This window comes from Tursiops truncatus, chromosome 12 (assembly GCF_011762595.2).
Source record: "Tursiops truncatus isolate mTurTru1 chromosome 12, mTurTru1.mat.Y, whole genome shotgun sequence".
NCBI lineage: Eukaryota > Metazoa > Chordata > Mammalia > Artiodactyla > Delphinidae > Tursiops > Tursiops truncatus.
This window is the reverse complement of record NC_047045.1, coordinates 2,855,380-2,881,092: the sequence shown is the minus strand read 5'-3', so window position 1 is coordinate 2,881,092 and position 25,713 is coordinate 2,855,380. Positions and strand designations below refer to the sequence as shown.

The 25,713-nt window shown below is 35.5% G+C and overlaps 1 protein-coding gene across 1 annotated transcript in view; it reads left to right on the top strand.

The window, feature by feature from the left end:
- Window positions 1-25,713, top strand: part of EYS (eyes shut homolog) — a 1,685,417-nt gene that overhangs the window by 233,416 nt on the left and 1,426,288 nt on the right. Inside the window, exon 10 of the mRNA XM_033867388.2 lies at window positions 12,016-12,025. Within this exon, the coding sequence (XP_033723279.1) occupies window positions 12,016-12,025 (10 nt within the window). The remainder of the gene's footprint in view (window positions 1-12,015; window positions 12,026-25,713) is intronic.

The window sequence follows — 25,713 nt, the reverse complement described above, 5'->3', positions numbered from 1 at the left end:
TTTCCATCAGAAATGGAGGAAGTGTTTGGTGGGGGGATAGAAAAAAAGCATAAATTATTATCTAAAAGTATTATATCATGGGAGACCTTCAAGATGGCGTAAGAGTAAGACTTGGAGATCACCTTTCTCTCCACAAATACATCAGAAATACATCTACATGTGGAACAACTCTTAGAGAACACCTACTGAAACCTGGCTGAAGACCTCAGACTTCCCAAAAGGCAAGAAACTCTCCACATATTTGGGTAGGGCAAAAGAAAAAAGAAAACACAGAGACAAAAGAATAGGGATGGGACCTGCACCACTGGGAGGGAGCTGTGAAGGAGGAAAAGTTTCCACACACTAGGAAGCCCCTGCACTGGAGGAGACAGGAGGTGGAGGCGAGGATGCTTCAGAGCCATGGAGGAGAGCACAGCAACAGGGGTGCAGAGGGCAAAGTGGAGATATTACCCCACAGAGGATCAGTGCCTACCAGCACTCACCAGCCTGAGAGGCTTGTTGGCTCACCTACCGCGGTGGGCAGGGGCTGGGAGCTGAGGCTCTGGTTTTGGAGGTCAGATCCAGGGAGAGGACTGTGGTTGGCTGCAAAAAGATAGCCTAAAGGGAGCTAGGGCACCACAGGTAGCCAGGATGGAGTCCAGGAAAAAGTCTGGACCTGCTGAAGAGGTAAGAGACCATTGTTTCGGGGTGTGCGAGGAGAGGGGATTTAGAGCACTGCCTAAACGAGCTCCAGAGAAAGACGTGAGCCACAGCTATCAGTGCAGACACCAGAGATGGGCATGAAATGCTAAGACTACTGCTGCAGCCACCAAGAAACCTGTGTGCAAGCACAGGTCACTAGTTACAGCTCCCCTCCCAGGAAACTGTGCAGTCCGCCACTGCCAGGGTCCCGTGATCCAGGGACAACTTCCCAGGGAGAATACACGGCATGCCTCAGGCTATTGCAACGTCATGCCAGCCTCTGCCACTGCAGGCTAGCCCCACATTCCATACCCTCCTCCCTCCCCACACCCTGAGTGAGGCAGAGCCCCCTAATCAGCTGCTCCTTTAACCCAGTCTTGTCTGAGTGAAGAACAGATGCCCTCAGGGGACCAACAGGCAGAGGTGGGGCCAAATCCTAAACAGAACACAAGGAGCAGTGTGAACAAAGAAGAGAAAGGGAAATCTCTCCCAGCAGCCTCAGGAGCAGTGGATTAAATCTCCACAAACAACTTGATGTACCTTGCATCTCTGGAATACCTGAATAGAAAATGAATCATCCCAAAACTGAGGCAGTGGACATTGAGAGAAACAATATATATATATATTTTTCCCTTTTTCCCTTTCTGTGAGTGTGTATGTGTATGCTTCTTTGTGTGATTTTGTCTGTATAGCACTGCTTTTACCAATTGTCCTAGGGTTCTCTCTGTTTTTGATTTTTTGTTTTGTCTTTTTATTGTTTTTTTTAGTATAATTTTTAATGCTTGTTTTCATTGGTGGACTTGTTTTCTGGTTTGGTTACTTTCTTCATTCTTTTTTTATTGCGATTTAATTTTTTATATTTAACAATTATTTTTTATTTTATTTTTTCTTTCTTCTCCCTTTCCTTCTGAGCTGTGTGACTGACAGCATCTTGGCACTCCAGCCAGGAGTCAGGCCTGTGTCTCTTGGGGGATGGGAGAGCCCAGGACATTTGTCCACCAGAGACCTCCCAGCTCTATGTGATATCAAACAGTGAAAGCTCTCCCAGAGATCTCCATCTCAATGTTAAAACCCAGCTCCACTCAACAACCAGCAAGCTACAGTGCTTGACACCCTATGACAAACAAATAGCAAGACAGGAGGCTGCCTAAAATCACAATAAGGTCACAGACACCCCAAAACACACCACCAGATATGGTCCTGCCCACCAGAAAGACAAGATCCAGCCTCATCCACCAGAACACAGGCACTAGTCCCCTCCACCAGGAAGCCTACACAACCCACTGAACCAACCTTAACCACTGGAGGCAGACACCAAAAACAATGGGAACTACGAACATGCAGCCTGTGAAAAGAAGACCCCAAACACAGTAAGTTAAGCAAAATGAAAAGACACAGAAACATGAGCAGAAGAAGGAGCAAGGTAAAAACTCACCAGACCTAAGAAATGGGGAGGAAATAGGCAGTCTACCTGAAAAAGACTTCAAAATAATGATAGTAAAGATGATCCAAAATCTTGGACATAGAATGGAGAAAATAAAAGAAACGTTTAACAAGGACATAGAAGAACTAAAGAGAAAACAAACAATGGTGAACAACACAATAAATGAAATTAAAAACTCTCTGGAAGGAATCAATAGAAGAATATTGAGGCAGAATAACGGATAAGTGACCTGGAAGATAAAAGGTGGAAATAAAGACCGCAGAGCAGGATAAAGAAAAAATAATAAAAAAAATTGAGGACAGCCTCTGAGACCTCTGGGACAACACTAAATGCATCAACATTTGAATTATAGGGTTCCCAGAACAAGAAGAGAAAAAGAAAGGGACTGAGAAAATATTTGAAGTGATTATAGTTGAAAACTTCCTTAATATGGGAAAGGAAATAATCAGTCAAGTCCAGGAAGTGCAGAGAGTCCTATACAGGATAAATCTAAGGAGAAACATGCCAAGACACATATTAATCAAACTATCAAAAATTAAATACAAAGAAAAAATATTAAAAGCAGCAAGGGAAAACAACAAATAACATACCAGGGAATCCCCATAAGGCTAACAGCTGATCTTTCGCAGAAAATGTGCAAGACAAGAGGGAGTGGCAGGACATATTTAAAGTGATGAAAGGGAAAAACCTACAACCAAGGTTACTCTACACAGTAAGGATCTCATTCAGATTTGACAGAGAAATTAACACCTTTACAGGCAAGCAAAAGCTAAGAGAATTCAGCACCACCAAACCAGCTTTACAACAAATATTAAAGGAACTTCTCTACACAGTAAACACAAGAGAAGGAAAAGACATGCAATAACAAACCCAATACAATTAAGAAAATGGTAATAGGAATATACATATTGATAATTACCTTAAATGTAAATGGATTAAATGCTCCAACCAAAAGACATAGTCTGGCTGAATAGATATAAAAACAAGAGCTGTATATATGTTGTCTACAAGAGACCCACTTCAGACCTAGGGACACATACAGACTGAAAGGGAGGGGACAGAAAAAGATATTCCATGCAAATGGAAATCAAAAGAAAGCTGGAGTAGCAATTCGCATATCAGACAAAATAGACTTTAAAATAAAGACTATTACAAGAGACAAGGAAGGACACTACATAATGATCAAGGGATCAATCCAGGAATATATAACAATTGTAAATATTTATGAACCCAACATAGGAGCAACTCAATACAATAAGGCAAATGCTAACAGCCATAAAAGGGGAAATTGACAGTAACACAATCATAGTAGGAGACTTTAACACCCCACTTTCACCAATGGACAGATCATCCAAAATGAAAATAAATAAGGAAACAGAAGTTTTAAATGACACAATAGACCAGATAGACTTAATTGATATTTATAGGAATTCCATCCCAAAACAACAGAATACACTTTATTCTCAAGTGCTCATGGAACATTCTCCAGGATAGATCATATCTTGAATCACAAATCAAGCCTTGGTAATTTAAGAGTATTGGAAGCATATCAAGAATCTTTTCCGACCACAACGCTATGAGACCAGATATCAATTACAGGAAAAACTATGTAAAAACCACAAACACATGGAGGCTAAACAATACACTACTTAATAACCAAGAGATAACTGAAGACATCAAAGAGGAAATCAAAAAATACCTAGATACAAATGACAATGAAAACATGACAACCCAAAACCTATGGGATGCAGCAAACATATTTTGAAGAGGGAAGTTTATAGCAATACAGTCCTACCTCAATAAACAAGAAACATCTCAAATAAAGAATGTAACCTTAACCTAAAGCAATTAGAGAAAGTAGAACAAAAAAAACCCCAAATTTAGCAGAAGGAAAAAAATCATAAAGATAAGATCAGAAATAAATGAAAAAGAAATGAAGAAATCTATAGCAAAGATCAATAAAACTAAAAGCTGGTTCTTTGAGAAGATAAACAAAATTGATAAACCATCAGCCAGACTCATCAATAAAAAAAGACTCAAATCAATAGATTTAGAAATGAAAAAGGAGAAGTAACAACTGACACTGGAGAAATACAAAGGATCATGAGAGATTACTACAAGCAACTATATGCCAATAAAATGGACAACCTGGAAGAAATGGAGACATCCTTAGAAAAGCACAACCTTCCACGATTGAACCAGGAAGAAATAGAAAATATAAACACACAAATCACAAGCACTGTAATGGAGAATGTGATTAAAAATCTTCCAAAAACTAAAGCCCAGGACCAGAAGGCTTCACAGGCGAACTCTATCAAACATTTAGAGAAGAGCTAATACCTATTCTTCTCAAAACCTTCCAAAATATAGTAGATGGAGGAACACTACCAAACTCATTCGACGAGTCCACCATCACCCTGATACCAAAACCAGACAAAGATGCCACAAAAAAAGAAAACTACAGGCCAATATCACTGATGAACATGGATGCAAAATCCTCAACAAAATACTAGCCAACAGGGTTTCCCTGTTGGTGTAGTGGTTGAGAATCTGCCTGCCGATGCAGGGGACATGGGTTCATACCCCAGTCCGGGAAAATCCCACATGCCGCGGAACGGCTGGGCCCGTGAGCCATGGCCGCTGGACCTGCGCGTTCGGAGGCTGTGCTCGGCAACAGGAGAGGCCACAACAGTGAGAGGCCTGTGTACCACAAAAAACAAACAAAAAAACAAAAAATATTAGCAAACAAAATCCAACAGCACTTTAAAAGGATCAAACACCATGATCAAGTGGGGTTTATTCCAGGAATGCAAGGATTCTTCAGTATACCCAAATCAATCAATGTGATACATCATATTAACAAATTGAAGGATAAAAGCATATGATATTCTCAATAGATGCAGAAAAAGCTTTTGACATAATTTACCACCCATTTATGATAAAAACCCTCCAGAAAGTAGGCATAGAGGGAACTTGCCTCAACATAATAAACGCCATATATGACAAACCCACAGCCAACATCATTCTCAATGGTGAAAAATTGTAAGTATTCTAAAATCAGGAAGAAGAAAATGTTGCCCACTCTCACCACTATTATTCAACATAGTTTTGGAAGTTTTAGCCAGAGCAATCAGAGAAGAAAAAGAAATAAAAGGATCCTAGATTGGAAAAGAAGAAGCAAAGCTGTCACTTTTTGCAGATGACATGATACTATACGTAGAGAATTCTAAAGACTCTACCAGAAAACTGCTAGAGCTAATCAATGAGTTTGGTAAAGTAGCAGGATACAGAATTAATACATGGAAATCTGTTGCACTCCTATACACTAATGATGAAAAATCTGAAAGAGAAATTAAGGCAATACTCCCATTTACCATTGCAACAAAAAGAATAAAGTACCTAAAATAAACTTACCTAAGGAGAAAAAAACCTGTATGCAGAAAACTATAAGACACTGATGAAAGAAATGAAAGATGTTAGTAACAGTCGGAGAGATATACAATGTTCATGGACTGGAAGAATCAACTTTGTGAAAATGACTATACTACCCAAAGCAATCTACAGATTCAAGGTAATCCCTATCAAACTACCAATGGCATTTTTCACAGAACTAGAGCAAAAAATTTCACAATTTGTGTGGAAACACAAAAGACCCTGAATATCCAAATCAATCTTCAGAATGAAAAACCGATATGGAGGAATCAGGCTCCCTGACTTCAGACTATAATACAAGCTACAGTAATCAAGAAAGTAGGGTACTGTCACAAAAAACAGAAATATAGATCAATGGAAGAGTATAGAAAGTTCAGAGGTAAACCCACACACCTACGGTCAACTAATCTATGACAAAGGAGGCAAGGATATACAATGGAGAAAAGACCATCTCTTTAAGAATTGGTGCTGGGAAAACTCTACAGCTACATGTAAAAGAATGAAATTAGAACACTGCCCAACACCATACACAAAAATAAACTCAAAATGGATTAAAGACCTTAATGTAAGACCAGACACTATAAAAATCTTAGAGGAAAACTTAGGCAGAAAACTCTGTGGCATAAATCACAGAAAGACCCTTTTCAACCCACCTCCTAGAGAAATGGAAATAAAAACAAGAATAAACAAATGTGACCTAATGAAACTTAAAAACTTTTGCACAGCAAATGAAACCATAAACAAGACAGAAAGACACCCCTCAGAATGGAGGAAAATATTTGCAAATGAAGCAACTAACAAAGGATTAATCTTCAAAATTTACAAGCAGCTCATGTAGCTCAATATCAAAAAAAACAAACAGCCCAATCCAAAAATGGGCAGAAGACCTAAATAGACATCTCTCCAAAGAAGATATACAGATTGTTAACAAACACATGAAAGAATGCTGAACATCCCTAATCATTAAAGAAATGCAAAACAAATCTACAATGAGGTATATCCTCACACCAGTCAGAATGGCCATCACCAAAATATCTATAAACAATAAATGCTGGAGAGGGTGTGGAGAAAAGGGAACCCTCTTGCACTCTTGGTGAGAATGTAAACTGATACAGCCACTATGGAGAACAGTATGGAAATTCCTTAAAATACTATAAATAGAACTACCCTATAACCCAGCAATCACACTACTGGGTATATACCTAAGGAAACCATAGCTCAAAAAGAGTCATGTACCACAATGTTCATTGCAGCTCTATTTCCAATAGCTAGGACATGGAAGCAGCCTAAGTGTCCATCGACAGATGAATGGATAAAGAAGATGTGGCACATATATACAACGGACTATTACTCCACCATAAAAAGAAATGAAATTGAGTTATTTGTAGTGAGTTGGATGGACCGAGAGTCTGTCATACAGAGTGAAGTAAGTCAGGAAGAGAAAAACAAATTCGTATGCTAACACATATATATGGAATCTAAAAAAAAGAATGGTTCTGAAGAATGTAGGTGCAGGACAGGAATAAAGACGCAGACATAGAGAATGGGCTTGAGGACACGGGGAGGGGGAAGGGTAAGCTGGGACGAAGTGAGAGAGTGGCATGGACATATATCCACTACCAAACATAAAATAGATAGCTAGTGGGAAGCAGCCGCATAGCACAGGGAGATCAGCTCGGTGCTTTGTGGCCACCTAGAGGGGTGGGATAGGGAGGGTGAGAGGGAGGGAGACGCAAGAGCGAAGAGATATGGGAACATATGTATATGTTTAACTGATTCACCTTGTTATACAGCAGAAACTAACACACTATTGTAAAGCAATTATACTCCAATAAAGATGTTAAAAAAATTAAAAAATAAAAGTATTATATCATATTTATAAATGTAAATAAAATATTCTAAATATTATTGTAAATATTAATATTTTGAACTTTAAAGCTTAAAACTGACGTGGAATAAATGTGACTATGAATATTGTTATTCTTTTAAATATATGGTTCTAAGTTCCTCTCACAGATTGTTTTCCTAACCCTTGGACCACCAAGAATATCAGAATTTAGCAATAGAGTAAAATAAAAAGAAAAAATAAATGTTTTTGTTGTTTCCCAGGTTCATTTATTTGTTTTATGTTTTTTATTACTCATCAAAGCTCAAGTTACTGATTAAATCATGGGGTAATGTGTTACTATAAAAGCCAGGAAAAATGTAGAACTGCACTTAAGAAGGGGAAAGTAAATTTTAGTTTATGAAAGGTTTGCATATGTATAAAATATATTTTTTTAAGCATGTGAATTTTTTTTTTGCCTTTTTGTACTCTTTTCCTATAATGCATTCTTCCCTGAAAGTGTTTTTAAATAGGATAACAAGCCCACCAATGTGGGCTAATTGAAGATTCATCTGCTGGAAATCAGAGAATTAGACCTAATAAATCTCTGAGTGGTCCCTCCAGCAACAACTCCAAAGCACAGATTGTAACCTAAATGCTTTATAAAGGATCTAGATTGACAGGATGTACTACAGTGTTCTTTATTCTTTATGTATATTATTGCTGAATTGTCCTCACCAATAACTAGACAAATGGGATTGCTTAGTGATGAGAGTCCTACAGGGTTGTGCCCTGTTTTTTTGTTTGTTTGCTTGTTTTGTATTTTTTATTGGAGTACAGTTGATTAAAAATATTGTGTTACTTTCAGGTGTACAGCAAAGTGATTCAGTTATACATATATTTATTCTTCTTCAAATTTTTTCTCATATAGGTTATCACAGAATATTCAGTAGAGTTCCCTGTACTATACCATGGGTTGATTTGTTTTAAAAGTCTTCTCTTAATCTGAAAAGGTAAATTGACAAATAAACTGTTTCAGAAATTTTCAAGTTAAAGAACACATTTCAACATGTTCTGAACTTACCACAACAAGGGTTTGTTTTGATTTAGGGACAAGGCCTAAACAATCTTTATTTCAAAATTTGGCAGGGGACTGGGAAACAACTTAGCTAATCAGGTGAAGAACGTAAATGAATTCAAAGTAAGTCAATTTGAATTATTTACAAAGAAAACGCAAAAATTTCTTCTAAAACAACATTTAATTGAAAAGTTTGCCTTCTCAGGGAGCTCCAAGCATAGAGTTACTGCCTGTATCTCAATCTGGTCCCCACTGGTGCACTGAGACTTCATCCCCATGGCCTGTAGGTGTTGGTGTGGGTGCACCTGTGGACTCAGGTGCTCAGGTTGTGAGAAGCCCCAATTCCTATCTCAGGGCACCAACTATTATTATTTGCTGCACTATTAGCCCTATATATACCAAACGATGTACTCTACTCTCTCTTCTGCTAGTATGTACACCAGATAAGGGCAGAAATTTTGTTTGGTTCCTTGATATTCCTTAGGTTTCCAGAAAAGTGCCTGGCATAGAGCAGGCACTCAATAAAAACATGTTGAATAAAAGAATGAATGGATGAAAATGTTGAGAAGCACTCACTTCATTTCTAGGTGTAAACTTTTATTTTCTGCTTAGTGAAGTCCCTGTAACATTACTTGTAAAGCATGTTTTGTGGTGTCAAACTTCTTTACCTTTTGCTTATTTGTAAAACTTTTTATCCTTCAAATTTGAATGATAACCTTGCCAGGTAGAGTATTCTTGTTTGTAGGTTTTTTCTTGTTATCACTTTAAATATACAGTTCCACTCACTTCTGTGCAGCAGTTTCTGCTGAAAATTCAGCTGATAGTACTCTTGATGTTATTCCAGATGTCTTTTAAACTGTCCTCATCTTTTATTATTTGTTCCTTTTTATACTCAGCTTAAGTGATTTCCACATATTCTAGTTCATTGATCTGTTCTTCTTTGTCTTCTACTCTGCTGTTGATTCCTTCCAGTTTAATTTTTTATTGACTCATTGTTCTTCAGTTCTGCTTGGTTCTTCTTTATGTTTTCTGTTTGTTGAACTTCTCACTGTGTTCATCCATTCTTTTCTTGAACTTGTTTAGCATCTTTATGATCATTATCTTGAACCCTTCGAGTAGATTGTTTAGTGCCACTTTGCTTAACTCTTCTTCTGAGTTTTCATCTTGTCTCCTTCTTTTGGAACATATTCATCTGTTGTCTACTTCTCTATGTTTATTTGTGTTAGGTAACTTGGTTATTTTTCCCAGTTTTGGAGAAGTGGTGTTATGTAGAAGGCATTCTATGGGGCCCGGCAGCACACTCTCCTCTGGTCATAAGACCTATATGATCTAGGGGTGGCCCTTATGTAGGCTGAGTGGCCCCTTCTTCTGTGGTGAGGCCTACTGATGTGAGCACAGTGGTAGGTGGGGCTGGGACCCCACACATTTTGCTGCTAGGTGCTGCCTCGCGCTGATGCTGCCAGTCTGTTTGTGGGTGGGGCTGCAGAGTAGCATGACAGGCAGTAATCCCAGAGATTCTAGGGCTTGTGCCGGCCCTGTGTCCTGGGGCAGTTGGCAGCAAAGCTTAGGGCAGGCGCTGCTCTGCTGGTAGCCGTGTCCAAGTTCCGGGGTAGCTGGCTATGGGGCCTGGGGGGTCCCATGGCAGGTCCCAGCCTGCTGGTGGGAGATGCTGGTTTCTGCCTTGGCTGGCAGTGTGTTCTTAGGGTCCTGAGGCCAGTCCCACTCTGCTGCTTGGCAATTCTGAGTCCCCAAGGGGTTTACTGGGAGTCCTGGGGAGCCTGGGACTGGTGTCAGCCTGCTGGTTGGTGGGTAGGTCCCCACATGTCTAGCTGCTTGGCCTGGGTGGTACAGAGACTGGTGCCAACAGGCTGGTGGGTAAGAAAGTCCCCAGCACTAATGGGTTAGAGGGAGGATTCCAAAATTGTGCTTACCAATACCAATGTTCTCGTGGTAGAATAAGCTCTCAAGAATGGGTTTCTCTGGTGGCGCAGTGGTTGAGAGTCCGCCTGACGTTGCAGGGTACACGGGTTCGCGCTCTGGTCTGGGAAGATACCACATGCCGCAGAGCAGCTGGCCCGTGAGCCATGGCCACTGAGCCTGCGCGTCAGTAGCCTGTGCTCCGCAGCGGGAGATACCACAACAGTGAGAGGCCCATGTACCGTAAAACAAACAAACAACCCAAGAAAGAATGGTTACTGCCAGCAGCTGTGTCCCCAGGGGAAGTCCCGGTTGCCCCCTAGAGTCACTCCAAGATCAGCAAGTATGTCTGCCCCAGGCTTCTTTCAAATGGAGGTGTGAGGTTTTGTGTACACCCTTTGAGAGCAAAGTCTCTTTTCTACAGCCCTCCAGCTCTCCTGTATGCAATCCCTGCAAATGTTTGGGAGCTAGCCTTCCCAAGCTCGGAAGCCAGATGTGAGGCTTGGATCCCTTGTTCCTTGGGTTGCACCTCTGCAATTGTGATTATCTTCCTGTTTGTGGGTCGACTACCTGCAGGTGTACATCTTGACTATACCACGTTTCTGTCCTTCTTACCTATCTTCTTATGGTTCCTTCTTTATGTCTTTAGGTGTGGAAAATATTTCCTGCTAGCCTTCAGGTCCTTCTCATCAATAGTTGCTCTGTAAATAGTTATAATTTGGGTGTGCCTGTGGAAGGAAGTGAGCTCAGGGTCTTTCTACTCCACCCTCTCGGCCACTCCCCTAAAGATATTTAGTCTTTTATTTTCGGTCCTTTAAATTGGTCATTTCATTTTAAACCTGAATGGCTGCTTGTTTAGATTTCAAAAGCAATAGACATTTTAGAAGTCTTTTACATTTGGAGTAAAACAAGATGTACAAAAGAATACAATTTATGTTGCCTTTAAATAAATTGCTGAAAACAGGCCAAATTATTTCAAGTTAACAGTTATGATCTGACACAGAGCAGCATGCAGGTGACCTATCCCACAGAGTCAGGGCCTTTCTTTATAGCACTGCATCCCTGGGCACATACATTTCCTATTGAAGCCTGAGTTACCAAATCAATCTACACTGCCATTTGCCTACAGATAGCTTTTTGCCTTTCAGGGCACCAGCCCCTTCAGCCAGTGTTATGCACAAACTGATTATTTTTTGTCAAGTCACACTTTTATCCCTCTCCCAATGCTGTGATGCCTGTGTAATTTTTATTGTGGTTTAGTTCACTGCCTTGAAATTGTTTTCCATTTCACCTAAATTTACAAATGTCTCTGTGTGATTGGTGTTCACAGTTGAAAGAACATAAATTGTTCCCATTTTACACAGGTGATATGTGAACATATTTTCCTGAGTTCTTTGAAAGAAAGGCAGTATGCTGGAAATCAAATAATTGTTATCTATCTGTTTCTAGAAGCTGTGGCCTAAAATAACTATACCATTTTGTGTACTCTTGCCACAACAAAACTAATCTTCATAAGGTCAAATGATATTTAACCTATTTAATATTCTTATCATATTTCACAATTTTCCTAGGAGGTGTTATTTTTTCAAACTTAAACATATACATTTAATAGAAATTCACATATTCATTTTAATTCAGGAAATGTAAGGTTGAACTTGTAAGAAGCCAAAATTACAGATCATTTTAAATAAACATTTCATAGTCTAGAAAAAATGCTGAGCTTACTATGTTGTTTCAGCATAAAGACTAGATTCCGGGAGTTTCTAAGCTTAACTAACTTACCTATAGCATATCTCATTGATGGAGAATTTTACTAAGGCAGAAATGAAGTAAGTTCAATATTCCTAAGTCATTTCTATCAGTACAGTTGTGTCAGATCACATATGAGCTGTCATTTCCCATTCTTTCAGCTCCTCATTTATACCTTACAGGGTGATGAGGGCAGTCTTGGAATTTTTCTATGAGTGATATCCTGCCCACATATGTTGTTGGGCATGCCGTGTCTTGACTAGTATAGTAATTTCTATCGTTCATTTATTTGGTTGAGAGATGATACTTGCAGAGTGTAGAATATTTTCATAAAATACTTGTTATTTCAGTATATTTTTGGACACTGTGGATAAACAGAGGGAAGTAGATTTGATAGCTTTAATCATTATTTTAGTGCTTAAACCCATATACGTAATTTATTCTGAGCCCATTCATACTATGAATTTTAATTAATCAGTTGCCTATATTTTACTAAGGTTAATTTGATATATCAAAAATACAGAATTAGAGAAATCTGAATGAACACAGAATTGTTGATGTTATGAAAGGTTATAAACACCAGGGACAACTTTACCATCAGACACAGTAAGCATAGTTGCCTAAGGCTTACCCATGGTAATTTTACAAGCCTGTGAAAATGTTTTAATTTTAATTTATTTTTAATACCAAAGGAAAAATATGTATAATGAATATTAGTATAATAATGCATACAGCCTGGATTATATTTAATATATAATTATATTATGATATAGTGTATATTATCTATATGTAGAGCAATCTATATGTATATCTATCTCTATCTATATATAGAGAAAGAGAGCGAGAGACCCACAAAAGCAAAAGTATCTGGGGTCAACAAAAGTCGTAATGAGGCCCTAAGAAACACATGAAGCTATATGACAAAGGCCACTATATTTAGTATTTTATTAATCACCTCATTTATGTTCATTCTCATCTTTGCTGCTGCTTTGGATATTGTGGTCCCTCATTTACATTACGTACAAATGATCCTATTGGATCTATCTGCCATTTTCCCCTAAACTGGAACTTTAGTGAAAGATCATACAACATACTAAGGAATATCATTTAGCCAAGGTTGGCACCAATAATGCAATCCATCTATGTATGGGCATGCCACGCATAGCTCTTCTGTTATCATAGGTAGAATCACATTCACATTTGCTATGATGCTCTCAAGTAAATGTACCACCATAGCAGAAAGACACTCGCATGATAACTATCACCACTTCTATGCACAAATACCGTGAACTGTCTTTATATGAAACCCCAAGGTCCCAAAGCCGTCCCATTAACTAGTATCTCCTTTGACTGTAGGAACTGTGGCCTCTGCTGGCAAGTGTCCTAGTGTGTCTGGTCCTTGTGTTTCAGCATAACAGGACCTGCTGTGTCTGGCCTGAATGGAGATAGCACAGGGTTTTGTCTCTTTTAAACTGGTCTGCAACTTACTTTGAACTTGTTCTTTTTCTGTTTTGTTTGTTTGCTGTTTTGCCTTGATTTGTTTTCTTTCATGGTAAACATTTATTTTCCTTCAAAGAGGCACAGAAAATAATAACATATGTTTTTCATCATTAGATTTATTCAGGCGTGACCATCTTACTCAGCACCTTGGGAGTGATTTCAACCTCAGAGCACTTTACAAATATTAGGTAATTATAATGAACCAACTGTGATTCTGGAAGGAGCCTAGTCAGGGATAAGGTGGTACTCCATCCTTTCCAGTATATGCACCTGCCATTTTTAAGCTTCTTTAACGTAAAAGAAAGGGGTCAATAACTTAGACATGATGAATTTTATTTGTGCTGATTTTGCTCTATTTTATTCTCTTATGTGCTTTAATGAGGCAGTATTTTTTACTGATGTCATATTGATGCTGCAGGGAAGCACTGAGCAGAACTGGTCCTGAGAAACTGGTGAATGTGCTCCGCAGTGAGACCCCTGCCGTGGCCACTCATTTCTTCTGATAAAATAGAGGTGCAAGTGACATACATCTATGAAATGACAGCCAAGAAATATGGGATTTTCTTTCAAAATAATTAACAGTGTTACTACACTTCTTTGACTTACAAAGGTCAAGTCTATCTTGAATCAGGAATATTTTTTATTGTGACAATATTTAGACTGGTATATTTCAACTCCAATTCCAAATATATTATGTTATTATAATTACTATTATAAATGTATATCAAACCATATGTATAATATTTTAATAATACAGATATTATATATACATAATAATGCAATATATTCTCCCCCTAAAAATGAGTTGGGGTGTTAAGCTGCTTATTCTTGGTACATTGCCTTTTTGCATTTTCCTTAGGCACATCTTGTCTCTAATTCTCACAACAGTTTAAGAGATGTGTATTATAAATAAAATTTTGAAAATTTAACTCACTGCATAATTAAGATAGTTGCATACACAGAAGCTATTAATTTTCTATGGTTGTTGTTGCAAATTGCCACAAACTTAGTGATTTAAAACAACACAAATTTATTATCTTACTGATCTCTACCTCAGATGTAAGAAAAGAGCCTCAGTGGGCTAATCAAAAAGTTGGCAGGGCTGCATTCCTTCTGGAGGCTCTAAGAGATAAACACCTTTCTTCTTTCCCGTTTTGAGAGACCATCCACATTCTTTTTCTGCTGGTTCTCTTCTTTCATCCTTAAAGCCAAGAATGGTGGGTTGAGTTTGTACATTGCATCACTCTGACTTCCTCTTCTGTCTCCTTCTTCTACTTTTAAGGGCCCTTGTGATTATATTGAATCCTCAGAAAATCAAGGATATTACCTTTCTTTTAAGGTCATCCTATTAGAACTTTAATTTTATCTGCAACCTTAAATCCTCCTTGTTATGTATATTCATGTATATTTAATTTACAGTACTGGGGGATTAGTATGTAAACATATTGAGAGGCCACTATTCTGACTACCACAGAGATGTATTGTAAAGTGTTTTCCTTGGACAAACTAAGGATACTGAGAATCTCAATTAAGCATATATTTTGGATATACCATTGAATTTGTTTACAATACAAACCTGTTTTTACAGAAATAGAGGAGAGATGAACAAAACAACTTTTAACTTTTTAAAGCTAATATTGTAAATATTATATCCATAAAAAGTTTATGAATTAAGATAATACTTCACTTCCATTAAATTATGTAGTTTATATGATGATGGACACACTATTAACATTTTTCCCAGTCAAGATTATTATCTTTCAATAGAACTGAGCCCAGAATAAAAGAAATTCCTAGAACCAAGTTCATGTAAATTGAGGAACCTGTGAAATATTTGATTGACCTTCTATAGTGTTTCAAATAAGATTGATACATATCTATTTATATTTACTTTTTACTAGGGTTAATTTTTAGAATTGTTAAAACATTTATTTCAAGAGTATCAAGTAGGGGGAGTGGGCAAGATGACACTTCTCAAAGAAAAGTTCTAGAAGAAAACATAGGCAATACACTCTTTGACATCTGTCTCAGCAATATTTTTTTAGAACTATCTCCTTAGGCAAGGGCAACCAAAACAAATACACAAATGGGACTACATCAGACTAAAAAGCTTTTGCCCAGTGAAGGAAGCTGTCAACAAAAAGTTGCCTACTGAATTGGAAAACATATTTGTAAACAATATAGGGATTAATTTTGGTACATTATAATAATAAGGGTTTAATATCCAAAATATAAAAAGTACTCATACAACTCCATATCAAAAGAACAAATAACCTCATTAAAAAGTGGGCAGAGGATCTGAATAGACATTTTTCCAGAGATTACATATAGATGGCCAACAGACACATGAAAAGATGCTCATCATCACTGATCATCAGGGAATGCAAATCAAGATGAGAAAGTGATATCACCTCACACCTGTCAGAATTGCTATTATCAAAAAGACCACAAATAACAAATGTTAGAGAGAATGTGGATAAAAGGGAACACTCATACATTGTTGGTTGGAATGTAAATTGGTGAAGCAACTATGGAGAAAAATATGGAGGATCCTCAAAAATTAAAAATAGAACTACTGTATGATTCAGCAATTCCACTCCTGGGTATTTATCTGAAGAAAATGAAAACAGAAATTTGAAAAGATATACACATCCCAATGTTTGTTGCCATACTATTTACAACAGTCAAGATATGGAAGCCACCTAAGTGCCATCAACAGATGGATGGATAAAGATTGTGTGTGTGTGTGTGTGTGTACACAATGGAACATTACTCAGGCATAAAAGGAGTAAAAATTTGCCACTTTCAACAACATGAGTGGATCTAGAGGGTACTTTGCTAAATAAAATAAGTCAAACAGAGAAAGACAAATACTGTACGAGTTCACATTTATGTGGATCTAAAAAACAAAACAAATGCATGCACATAACAAAACAGAAACCGAGTCATAGATGATACAGAGAATAAACAGGTGGCTGCCAGAGAGAAGGGTGATGGGTGAATGAGAGAAATTTGTGAGGGAGATTGAGGAACAAACTTCTAGTAGAAAATAGATGAGTCACAGGTATGAAAATGTACATTGTGGGGAATATAGTCAATAACAATATATCTTTGTATGGTGACATATAGTAACTAGACTTATTGAGGTGATCATTTTGAAATGAATAGAAATATTGAATCACTATGCTATGTACCAGGAACTAACACAGTGTTGTAGACCAATTACACTTCAAAAAGAAACAAACAAACAAATTCATAGAAAAATAGATCAGATTTGTGGTTATCAGAGATGGGAGTTTGGGGAAAGTGGATTGGATGTAGGTGGTCAAAGGTACAAACTTCCAGTTATAAGATAAATGAGTACTAGGGATGTAATGCACAACATGATAAATATAATTAACAGTACTGTATGTTACATATAAAAGTTAATAAGAGAGTCAATCCTAAGCTTTCTTTAAAAAAAAAAGAAATCTTAAAGTCTGAAAAGACAGAGTATGCAATTAAATTTGATTACGATTTTACATGAAGATATTTAAAAGTATAAAATTCTAATTATAAAATTAGAATTAATCCTGCAAATAAATACAAAAATTCATTGTTACTATAAGGATAGTAAGATGAGAAGATAGAAAGTACTTAGTTTTATTTACTTTCAAGTGACTTCAAATAAATGTCAAAGCCAAAAATTAATTTGTGAAGAATAAAATTTGCAATAACTTTACATGAATACATTCATTCCCAACAGGTTTGCAAAATAAATGGTAACCATCAATATCAAATTGTTTCTTAAATTTGTAAAAGCTCTTCCTGACTAGACATATCTCTTGACTGACTAAGGAGACTTTGTTCTTTCAAACTGAATGTTTCTTTTTTTTTAAGTTTTATTCTCTTTACTCAGACTTCAAAGGATGGGGAGTTGCATTTATTTAACCTATTTAACTGACAATACTGTATAAAATACGTAGCAAGCACAAAATAGCAACTGAATAAGCCCTCACTCCCCAACAGAATTGAAAGTTGCATGAAAGAGTTGGACTTATTTCTACTTTGGCAAGAAATGTCTGTCACTCTGGCTATACTATTATTTTCTTTCCCATTCTATGTCTTTACAATGACATATTGACATGAGTCACTTTTACCAGTAGCAATTGAAGCTAGAATGTATTGAAAAACAATTTGTATGTTATTTTAATATTTGACATAAAAACTATAAGTTGAAATCTAGAAATTGTTGTATTACCTTTATTTTTTGATCCTACACTTTCCCCCATCCTTTTCTGATGGTTTCATCCCTTGTTTGAAGATATTAAATTTTAATAAAATAGATAAACAGAAAACTATCCCAAGCAATCATATGTAGTCTATTTGTAAATTGAGTATTGCATGGAATTTTATGCTGCTCAGGATAAGTGTGATGCAATTCTAATGTATAAATAATATATTTAAATAGCATTTTAAAAGAATTTGAAAGTTTAATGTGGCCATACTGCTGCTCTCCAAACATTAGTATACCATCTCAAATACTGCCACTGTTTATTGCCTATTGGAATCTGCTCAACCCTGAAGGTGAGATGTTCTTACTGTAAATGCTAAGGCAGTTCTTCAGATGTGGAAGAAAAAAAGAGGACTACTTGCCTCAACATACTTTCAATATAAACAAACTTGGATTTGGAGGGAAAATATATCTGATGGATCTGATATCATTAAGAAGTGCTAGACTATGTCAAAATTTAAAGTTTCATGAGACAGACCAACACTCCCATTACTAATTTTTTACCCATTTGGTAAAAAATGCCTTCAGGTGCTGTGCTCCCACAGTTGCCACCCTACCTTGGATTGTCTTAACAACACTCTTTTAGAAGATGTAAGTGGTTTTCATGAAAAGCCATGTTTCAAGTAGAGTTATGTGTATGAATTTGTAATGATCCTTAATTTTTAGTGAATTCTATCACCTCACTTCCAAAGTACCTTTGCACCATTTCATCCATGTCATAATTTTATTCTGAATCCCTCCCTCCTGTGTTGTATCACTGTGCAGAGTTCAGTCCCCAAAGTAATGAGCTGGACTAAGTAGCCTTCGTTACAACTATGAAGCTGCTAGTAACCCACATACAGTGTAAAACCACCAAGTCTCCTAAGACATACCACATCCTCCCACTTATTATCCTAACATACCTTGCTCTGGATTTCTGCATGCTTGAAGAGTATTTCATTTTTCTCTAGAAATCCCACAACAAGAGAAAATAGTGAATCCCCATATGAACTGTTTTTTCTTCTATTTTACTTCCACAAATTGCCAGAAACCCAACCCATATCTTTAAAGTACATCATAAATTTTTCCTATGAGTTTTGTTGAAATAAAGTTCTCTCAAAAGAAGAATTTCAGGAAGGAAGTTGATAGATAATAAGTTACTCACTGCATCTCTAATAATCAATTAACACATAGGGTATAGCCAATATCTAAGGTAAAAAATGTATTTAATTACCTACTGTAATACCAGAAAGCAAGCTAATATTACACCTAAGTTTCTGTTATAGGAATTGTAGAGGATTAACACAGGAAGGGAAATAATTTGTGAGGTGCTTTGAATCAACAAACTTAATCCTGACAAAAGCCTAAAATGCAGATATAAAATACACCATTTTTAAAAATGAGAATATTGGTGTTCAAAGTGGATATTGAAGACATAGTAAAACTGAAACTTCTTTAAATTCCTATTTCTTATGACAAGTTTTTATCAGATTCTATATTAAAATCCAGAAGATGCATTCATTGGTAATGTTAAATGAACAACATTAAAGTAGCCTTCAGTAAAATTCCCTTGCTTGGGACTACAATTTTGTCTAGATTTGCTGTACCCAAAATGCAGTGCCATTCACCTAAGAAAATACAAAATAAGCCAAAACAGAGCCTAACAATATAACAGAGCCTAGCACTCATGTGACAGCATCCATGCTTCCTTGAAATTAAAATTAAGGAGGGTATATACTAGAAACAGAGAAGAAAGACTTGGAGAACTTTATTTCTAGTGTTGATTCCATCAAGAGGCTATTTTGTGAGCAGAACAAGTCAACTAAACTGCAATAATTTATGTTTTCAAATTTGTAGAACAAGTGTAATAAGATAGATGCTTCTTAAATGTCTCTCAGCTCAGCTCTCTACAATTTGATGCTGCTCTGAAACTAGGATTTCAGAGCTGGTGGCATGACTCTCATGGAAATTCTGGAATACATCAGGCTGACCACACTGACTGTGCAATCTACTTGCAGAAATCTCAGTCCAAAGATTGTGTAGAGTCTCTGTTTGACCTGAGGACGATGTCTCAAGAGCTGCTGTACTCTACTTTATCTTCAGCATAATTGTTTACTTCCCTGATATAATTTCTGTACTATTTTTAATAACTGAATCTGAAGAAATTGAATTATTCTAAGGAGGAATAATAAGTTGTCTTGGTATAACCTTTTCATTATGATAAGAGATTTTATGAAGCCAAGAGTAATTACTAGAGTTGCCTCTTTATTGATAACTCCAGACAGATGAGAATTTTACTGGGCATTAAGCTTAAGAGTTTTTATTTGAGGAGATTTTGATAGATTGAAGCTGTTAAGTACATGATTTTGTCAAACTATTTTGAAGTACCAAAAAAATAGATGATTGGTAGTCAGGTGGTATGTAAACCAAGATGATTATGATGATGATGATGGTGATGATGATGATGTTTAACACAAATGCTTTAACTAAGTAAAGGATGCTCATATGATTTCAGTTATTTTAAATGACAATTACATTGATACATGGTAGTTTAAGAATGTGTGAAGATAAAATGAATATATCAAAATGATTTATAAATTGCCCACAATTTGAAAATCTGGTGACTGTTAATATTTTGTTAGATTTCTACTTTTATTCACATATAAAATAAAGTGTTGCATTAACATAGATTTAACATTTGAAATTATAAATAGTTGATTTATCTGTTTCCCTACATCTTTTACAAACTTTCCATCATATTGCAATAACAGAGTATTTAGGACTTGGGAAGTTTTATTGATGGTTTAGAATATATAAACTCTTTGGTGGCTTTTGATTTATCAAGCCAAGTCATTTTCCAGAATTTTTTTGCATATGTTCATTCCCAGAGAATGAATGACCAAACTAACACCATCATTAAGTATTATTTTCCTTTGTTGTTTTCTAATTTGATTTGAAAAATACATTTTATTATTTTACTTTTGATTCTATTTCTATCTATTATTAAAATTGTTATTTTTATGACATATTAGTTTTTGCTGATATTTTAAATTTAAAATCAGCATTTATGCATTTTTTTCACAGGTTTTATATTGTTGTTGTTGTTACTTTGACTCGTAATGTTTCACGTGGTCTTATTTTATCCACTTATTTAGAGTCATTTATAACATGCTGTGCTGGAAGCATTTCAACTAAATCTGAAGGGCCATCCAGTCTACCAGAAGACTGTGGACTCTAGTCAAGTTATCTCGGTATTTTCAGTATATGAATCAGCTGAAGTATAATCATTGCTTAAGCCTCAATAATAGACACATTGTATTTCAGCTTCTAAATATTTGTAGGGGGTGAAGGTGAGTTATGGTGTAGTCATTGCTTGAGAAAATTTTGTTTTAGTTATTAGCTACAGCATAAAAGGCCAGCTACACTTTTTTACAAATCTTCCTTTTTTTTTTTTAGTGTTTTCAACCGTATAACACACATTTCTCAAAAGTATGAAGAATATAAAATAGTTAGAAAATATAATAGATATGAAATAGATAGTATAAGAAAAAGAAGCACATTTATAATAGTTTCAAATACATGAAATAAAAAAGAAAAAATCTAAACAAGAAATGTGATATAATTGGATTAAATAAACACAAAATTTTTTAAAGTCTATAATGAAGAATTATATGAACAGAGGAAAATACCATATTCCCCCAAATTACTTTGGTATAGCAAGGACTATACTTTCAAACATTTTTATTAATATGCTGAAGTTACTAAGAAAATACTTTGGAAATTGAAAACACTTGAAATCAGATATGGAAGTATAAGCAAAACAAATTGTTAAAAAAATTTTGGAGACAAAGGATAATGCATCCTGAAAAGCTTATAATATTTAATGAGAATTTTTTAAACATAATAAATGCACAATCAAAATCTAAAAATTCTATAACAAACTTGAACCTACAGAACCTATATAGAACCTATGTTCAGTACTCTCAGAAAGATGCTCAGAATAAGAAAACATAGTATTACAGTAAGGAGATAAGACATAATTATTTAATACATGCTCATGGAATAACTAATTATATAGAAAAATAGTACTCTTTATCTCCCAACATTTAAAAATTAAATTCAAAAAAATTTAAATTTTAAGTGTAAGTGTAAAAGAATAAAGGACAGAAGAAAATATTGTTGAATAGTTATGATCTGAGACTTAAGGAAAATTGCTTACAAAGTATAAAAGCAGGAGAAGAAACTGGAAAAGTTGGATATAACTCACTATATAAAATCACAATATATATGTACCACAAAAAGAGAACCATAAAAAACTGACACTAACAAATACTTAAGATGTCATTTAAAATATAAATGGGTGTGTATTTTCATAAAGTACAGGGAAAATATTCTAAACGTCATAAAATACAAAATCATAAAAGGAAAAATGTGCTAATGCAACTACACAAAAATACAAAATATCTGTATGGAAACAGATTAAAAGTCAATAGTATATACTTTATTAATAGACAACTTAAAACAAATAATATCATTTGGATAAGGTTTCAAATTTTACAAAATAATTTCATAATCATATATTCACTTAATTCTCAAAATAGGAATTACTTGTTCCCAATTAATAGATGAAAAACTGAGGCCCGAGTTGTTGAAATAATTTACTTATTTTTCACATAGTGTGCAAGTGGTAGAGAAACTTAAATCCCAGGATTTTATCTGGACAAAAACTGGAAGCTAACATAAACAATTATGACTCTTGTTGTAAGTGATAAATGTATGAGTTATTACTTCAATATATTTTAAATTTTATTTTAAATAAAATATTACATAAAAGAAAAAAAGTTTTCTTTTGAATCTTGGCACCCTTCACTAAAACATTTTGCCATTTCTGCACCTATCTCTTATTTTCACGTGGGTGGTCAACATAAATTGCCTATTCCATCTAATAGATTTTTCAGGAAAGCAGTCTCAGGCAGCAGAGTCCCTCATCCAATCCTACATGACTCTACAGCTTTCTGGTTTAGAGATGAGGTGCACGGTAACCAGGACAACTGCCCTAAACTTCTTTAGTAACCAGCACGAGTAGCTAAGTGTGCATATGCCCTGTGTGTATGTTCATAAGTTCTATAGAGACTATGTTTGGCATCTGTTCATTGACTCAGCTAAGTTTGTCTATTTTATTAAATAAGGGTGGTCTCTCACACAAAACTTTCCCCTCCATGTCATCCTTCATTATTGATGCTGTTCATCACACATAGATTATACTCAAGTTTCCTTGTCAAAATCTCCACCTTCATAAATAATCTCATTTTTATAATCTCAAATATGGATGATCTGGTGCCTGATCATCCATATTTGCTCCTTATTTGTAATTACAGTGAGGAATCGTTTACCAATTCACTGCCTAGTCAATCACACCCATAAACAATGTTCTTCTCATTCTTTTTATTTTTTTAAATTTATTTATTTTTATTTATATATTTTTGGCTGCATTGGGTCTTCGTTGCTACACGCAGGCTTTCTCTAGTTGCCGGGAGCGGGGGCTACTCTTCCTTGTGGGCCCCGGGCTTCTTATAACAGTGGCTTCTCTTGTTGCAGAGCATGGGTTCTAGGCACGTGGGCTTTGGTAGTTGTGGCATGCAGGCTCAGTAGTTGTGGCTCGCAGGCTTAGTAGTTGTGGTACACAGGATTAGGTGCTCCGTGGCATGTGGGATATTCCTGGAACAGGGCTCGAACCTGTGTCCCCTGCATTGGCAGACAGATTCCTAACCACTGCGTCCCAAGGGAAGCCCTTTCTCATTCTTTATTTTCCTTCATTTTCATTTTTTTCTTTTTATTCTTTTTGAGACCTCCATTGATTACAAGGTTTTCCAACCTTTCTCTTCTTCCTCATACCAGTTAAATATACGTTCTGTTCAAATGTCTTTCCTTGCTCTTCCTCTTTTTTCTATTTTTATCTGGGATACCCTGTCTATTTTGTAACTTTAATTATAACCTGTATGGTGTGTAGTAGTTGATGCTATAAACTAAACCCATATCATGCTCTTACTTACTTACTTACTTGCATTTCCAAAATCTTAATAATCCCTTTTAGCTGAGTATTCTATCAATGCTTTCAATTCAGCATGCCCCCAATCAATCAATACCTGTTGAAAAAATCAACTCAATCAATATCTTACCTTAAACCAGCTCCTCATTTTTTATTTTAACATATGGTTTGGAGTAAAACCATTCTTCTCATTCTCTCTTTAAAGATATCTCAATGTTACTTTTACAAAAAATAAAGTGAATTATTTCATTAAGTGCCTTTTCATTGTACTGGCTGGCTTTTGTAAAACTAATAAATCTCTCCATGAAGATAAACTTTAGAAATGTTGTTTATTTGGATTTATACCCATGGACAAAAAATAAACCTACATTAAGAAAAAGTAGATGTCATATTGTTGATATTAAACAACGTTTGAACTTTTAAAATTCTGCAAAGTTAACAAAACATCTGTCACTGCTTGGTTGCTAAGTAGGATACAAGTGTGCTCTTTATTGAATATGTCATTGATTATAATACTTACATTGTAGTTTCTTTTGAAAAGTTTCAGTGCTCACTTTTTATACATAGTGCTCCACTTAGATGATCAGAAACAATTATACATATTAGTCAAGACTACATAACATAGAAAAACATGTTTGCTAAGAAGAAAATCAGTTCTTTTCTCTGCTTTTTAAATTCAACAGATGAAACTTTAGAAGATCAAATTATCATATAAACTGTCTTTTAAGAGATTTTGTTATTTGTATGATCCGTAACCCTTTTCAAATTATGTTGACACATCAGTTAACTTTAAAAGATCATAAAGTGTCAATTGTTAAGTTTGACAAATGTGGGTGACTCTGTTCTGGTCCTCACTGCAGGCAACATTCATTAATGTCTTTAATAAAATTAAAAAATGCTAACCTGGTATTGTTTATTTTCTCATTTATATTTCTAATCATTGCATTTTTATAATTGCTTCAAATAGATTTTTTATATAAAAATTTATTTTAGAGGATATAATATTTTAATAAATATATAGATGTCAAGGAAGAATTATTGGTGTTCAATAGTACGTGGTATTTTTTGCAACACCTGATAAGTCTCCTGTTCTATCTTGATTTATATTCCATTTTTCTGATTTATATTTTGGAGAGGGTAGCAGATTTACAGTGAAGTAACTAGAAGTTCTCCCTGTTTCATTAACTGATGCTAAATATTTTATAGTTCTACAGAACATCATCTTTTCCAGGAAGCATGTTCCAGAAGAATCAAAGACATGAAAAAAATCAATGAAGCTTAATATTTTTTATAATATAACAAGCAGTAAGACTATCACAGCATCAAAGTATTTTAAGATAGGATGAGATTATCTATTCTAGCCTATAAACTAACATGATAAAATCTGCAAGAATCCTAGCAAGCAAATTTCTCTCTTCTCCTTTATTATTCTCATCATAAGCCTGAAAATTATTGTGGGGGTAATTTCAATTCAAATTAATATAAAACCATAAAGTTTTCTTTTTTTGGCTTTAGGACTTATACTGCTTTCTTAAACAAACCAACACACAAATTTGATCCTTTGACCACACTGTATTTTTTATGTTCTCATAACATATGTAATACATTCTGTGTCTTCTAAGTCATCATGGCGATATTAAAGACTTTATACTCTTTTAACATAATTCAGTATCAAAATATTTTCAATAAGTCTTGTTTGGCATACTTTTTTTGCTCTTTGGCTGCACCACAAGGCTTGCGGGATCTTAGTTCCCTGACCAGGATCAAACCCAGGCCCCATCAGTGA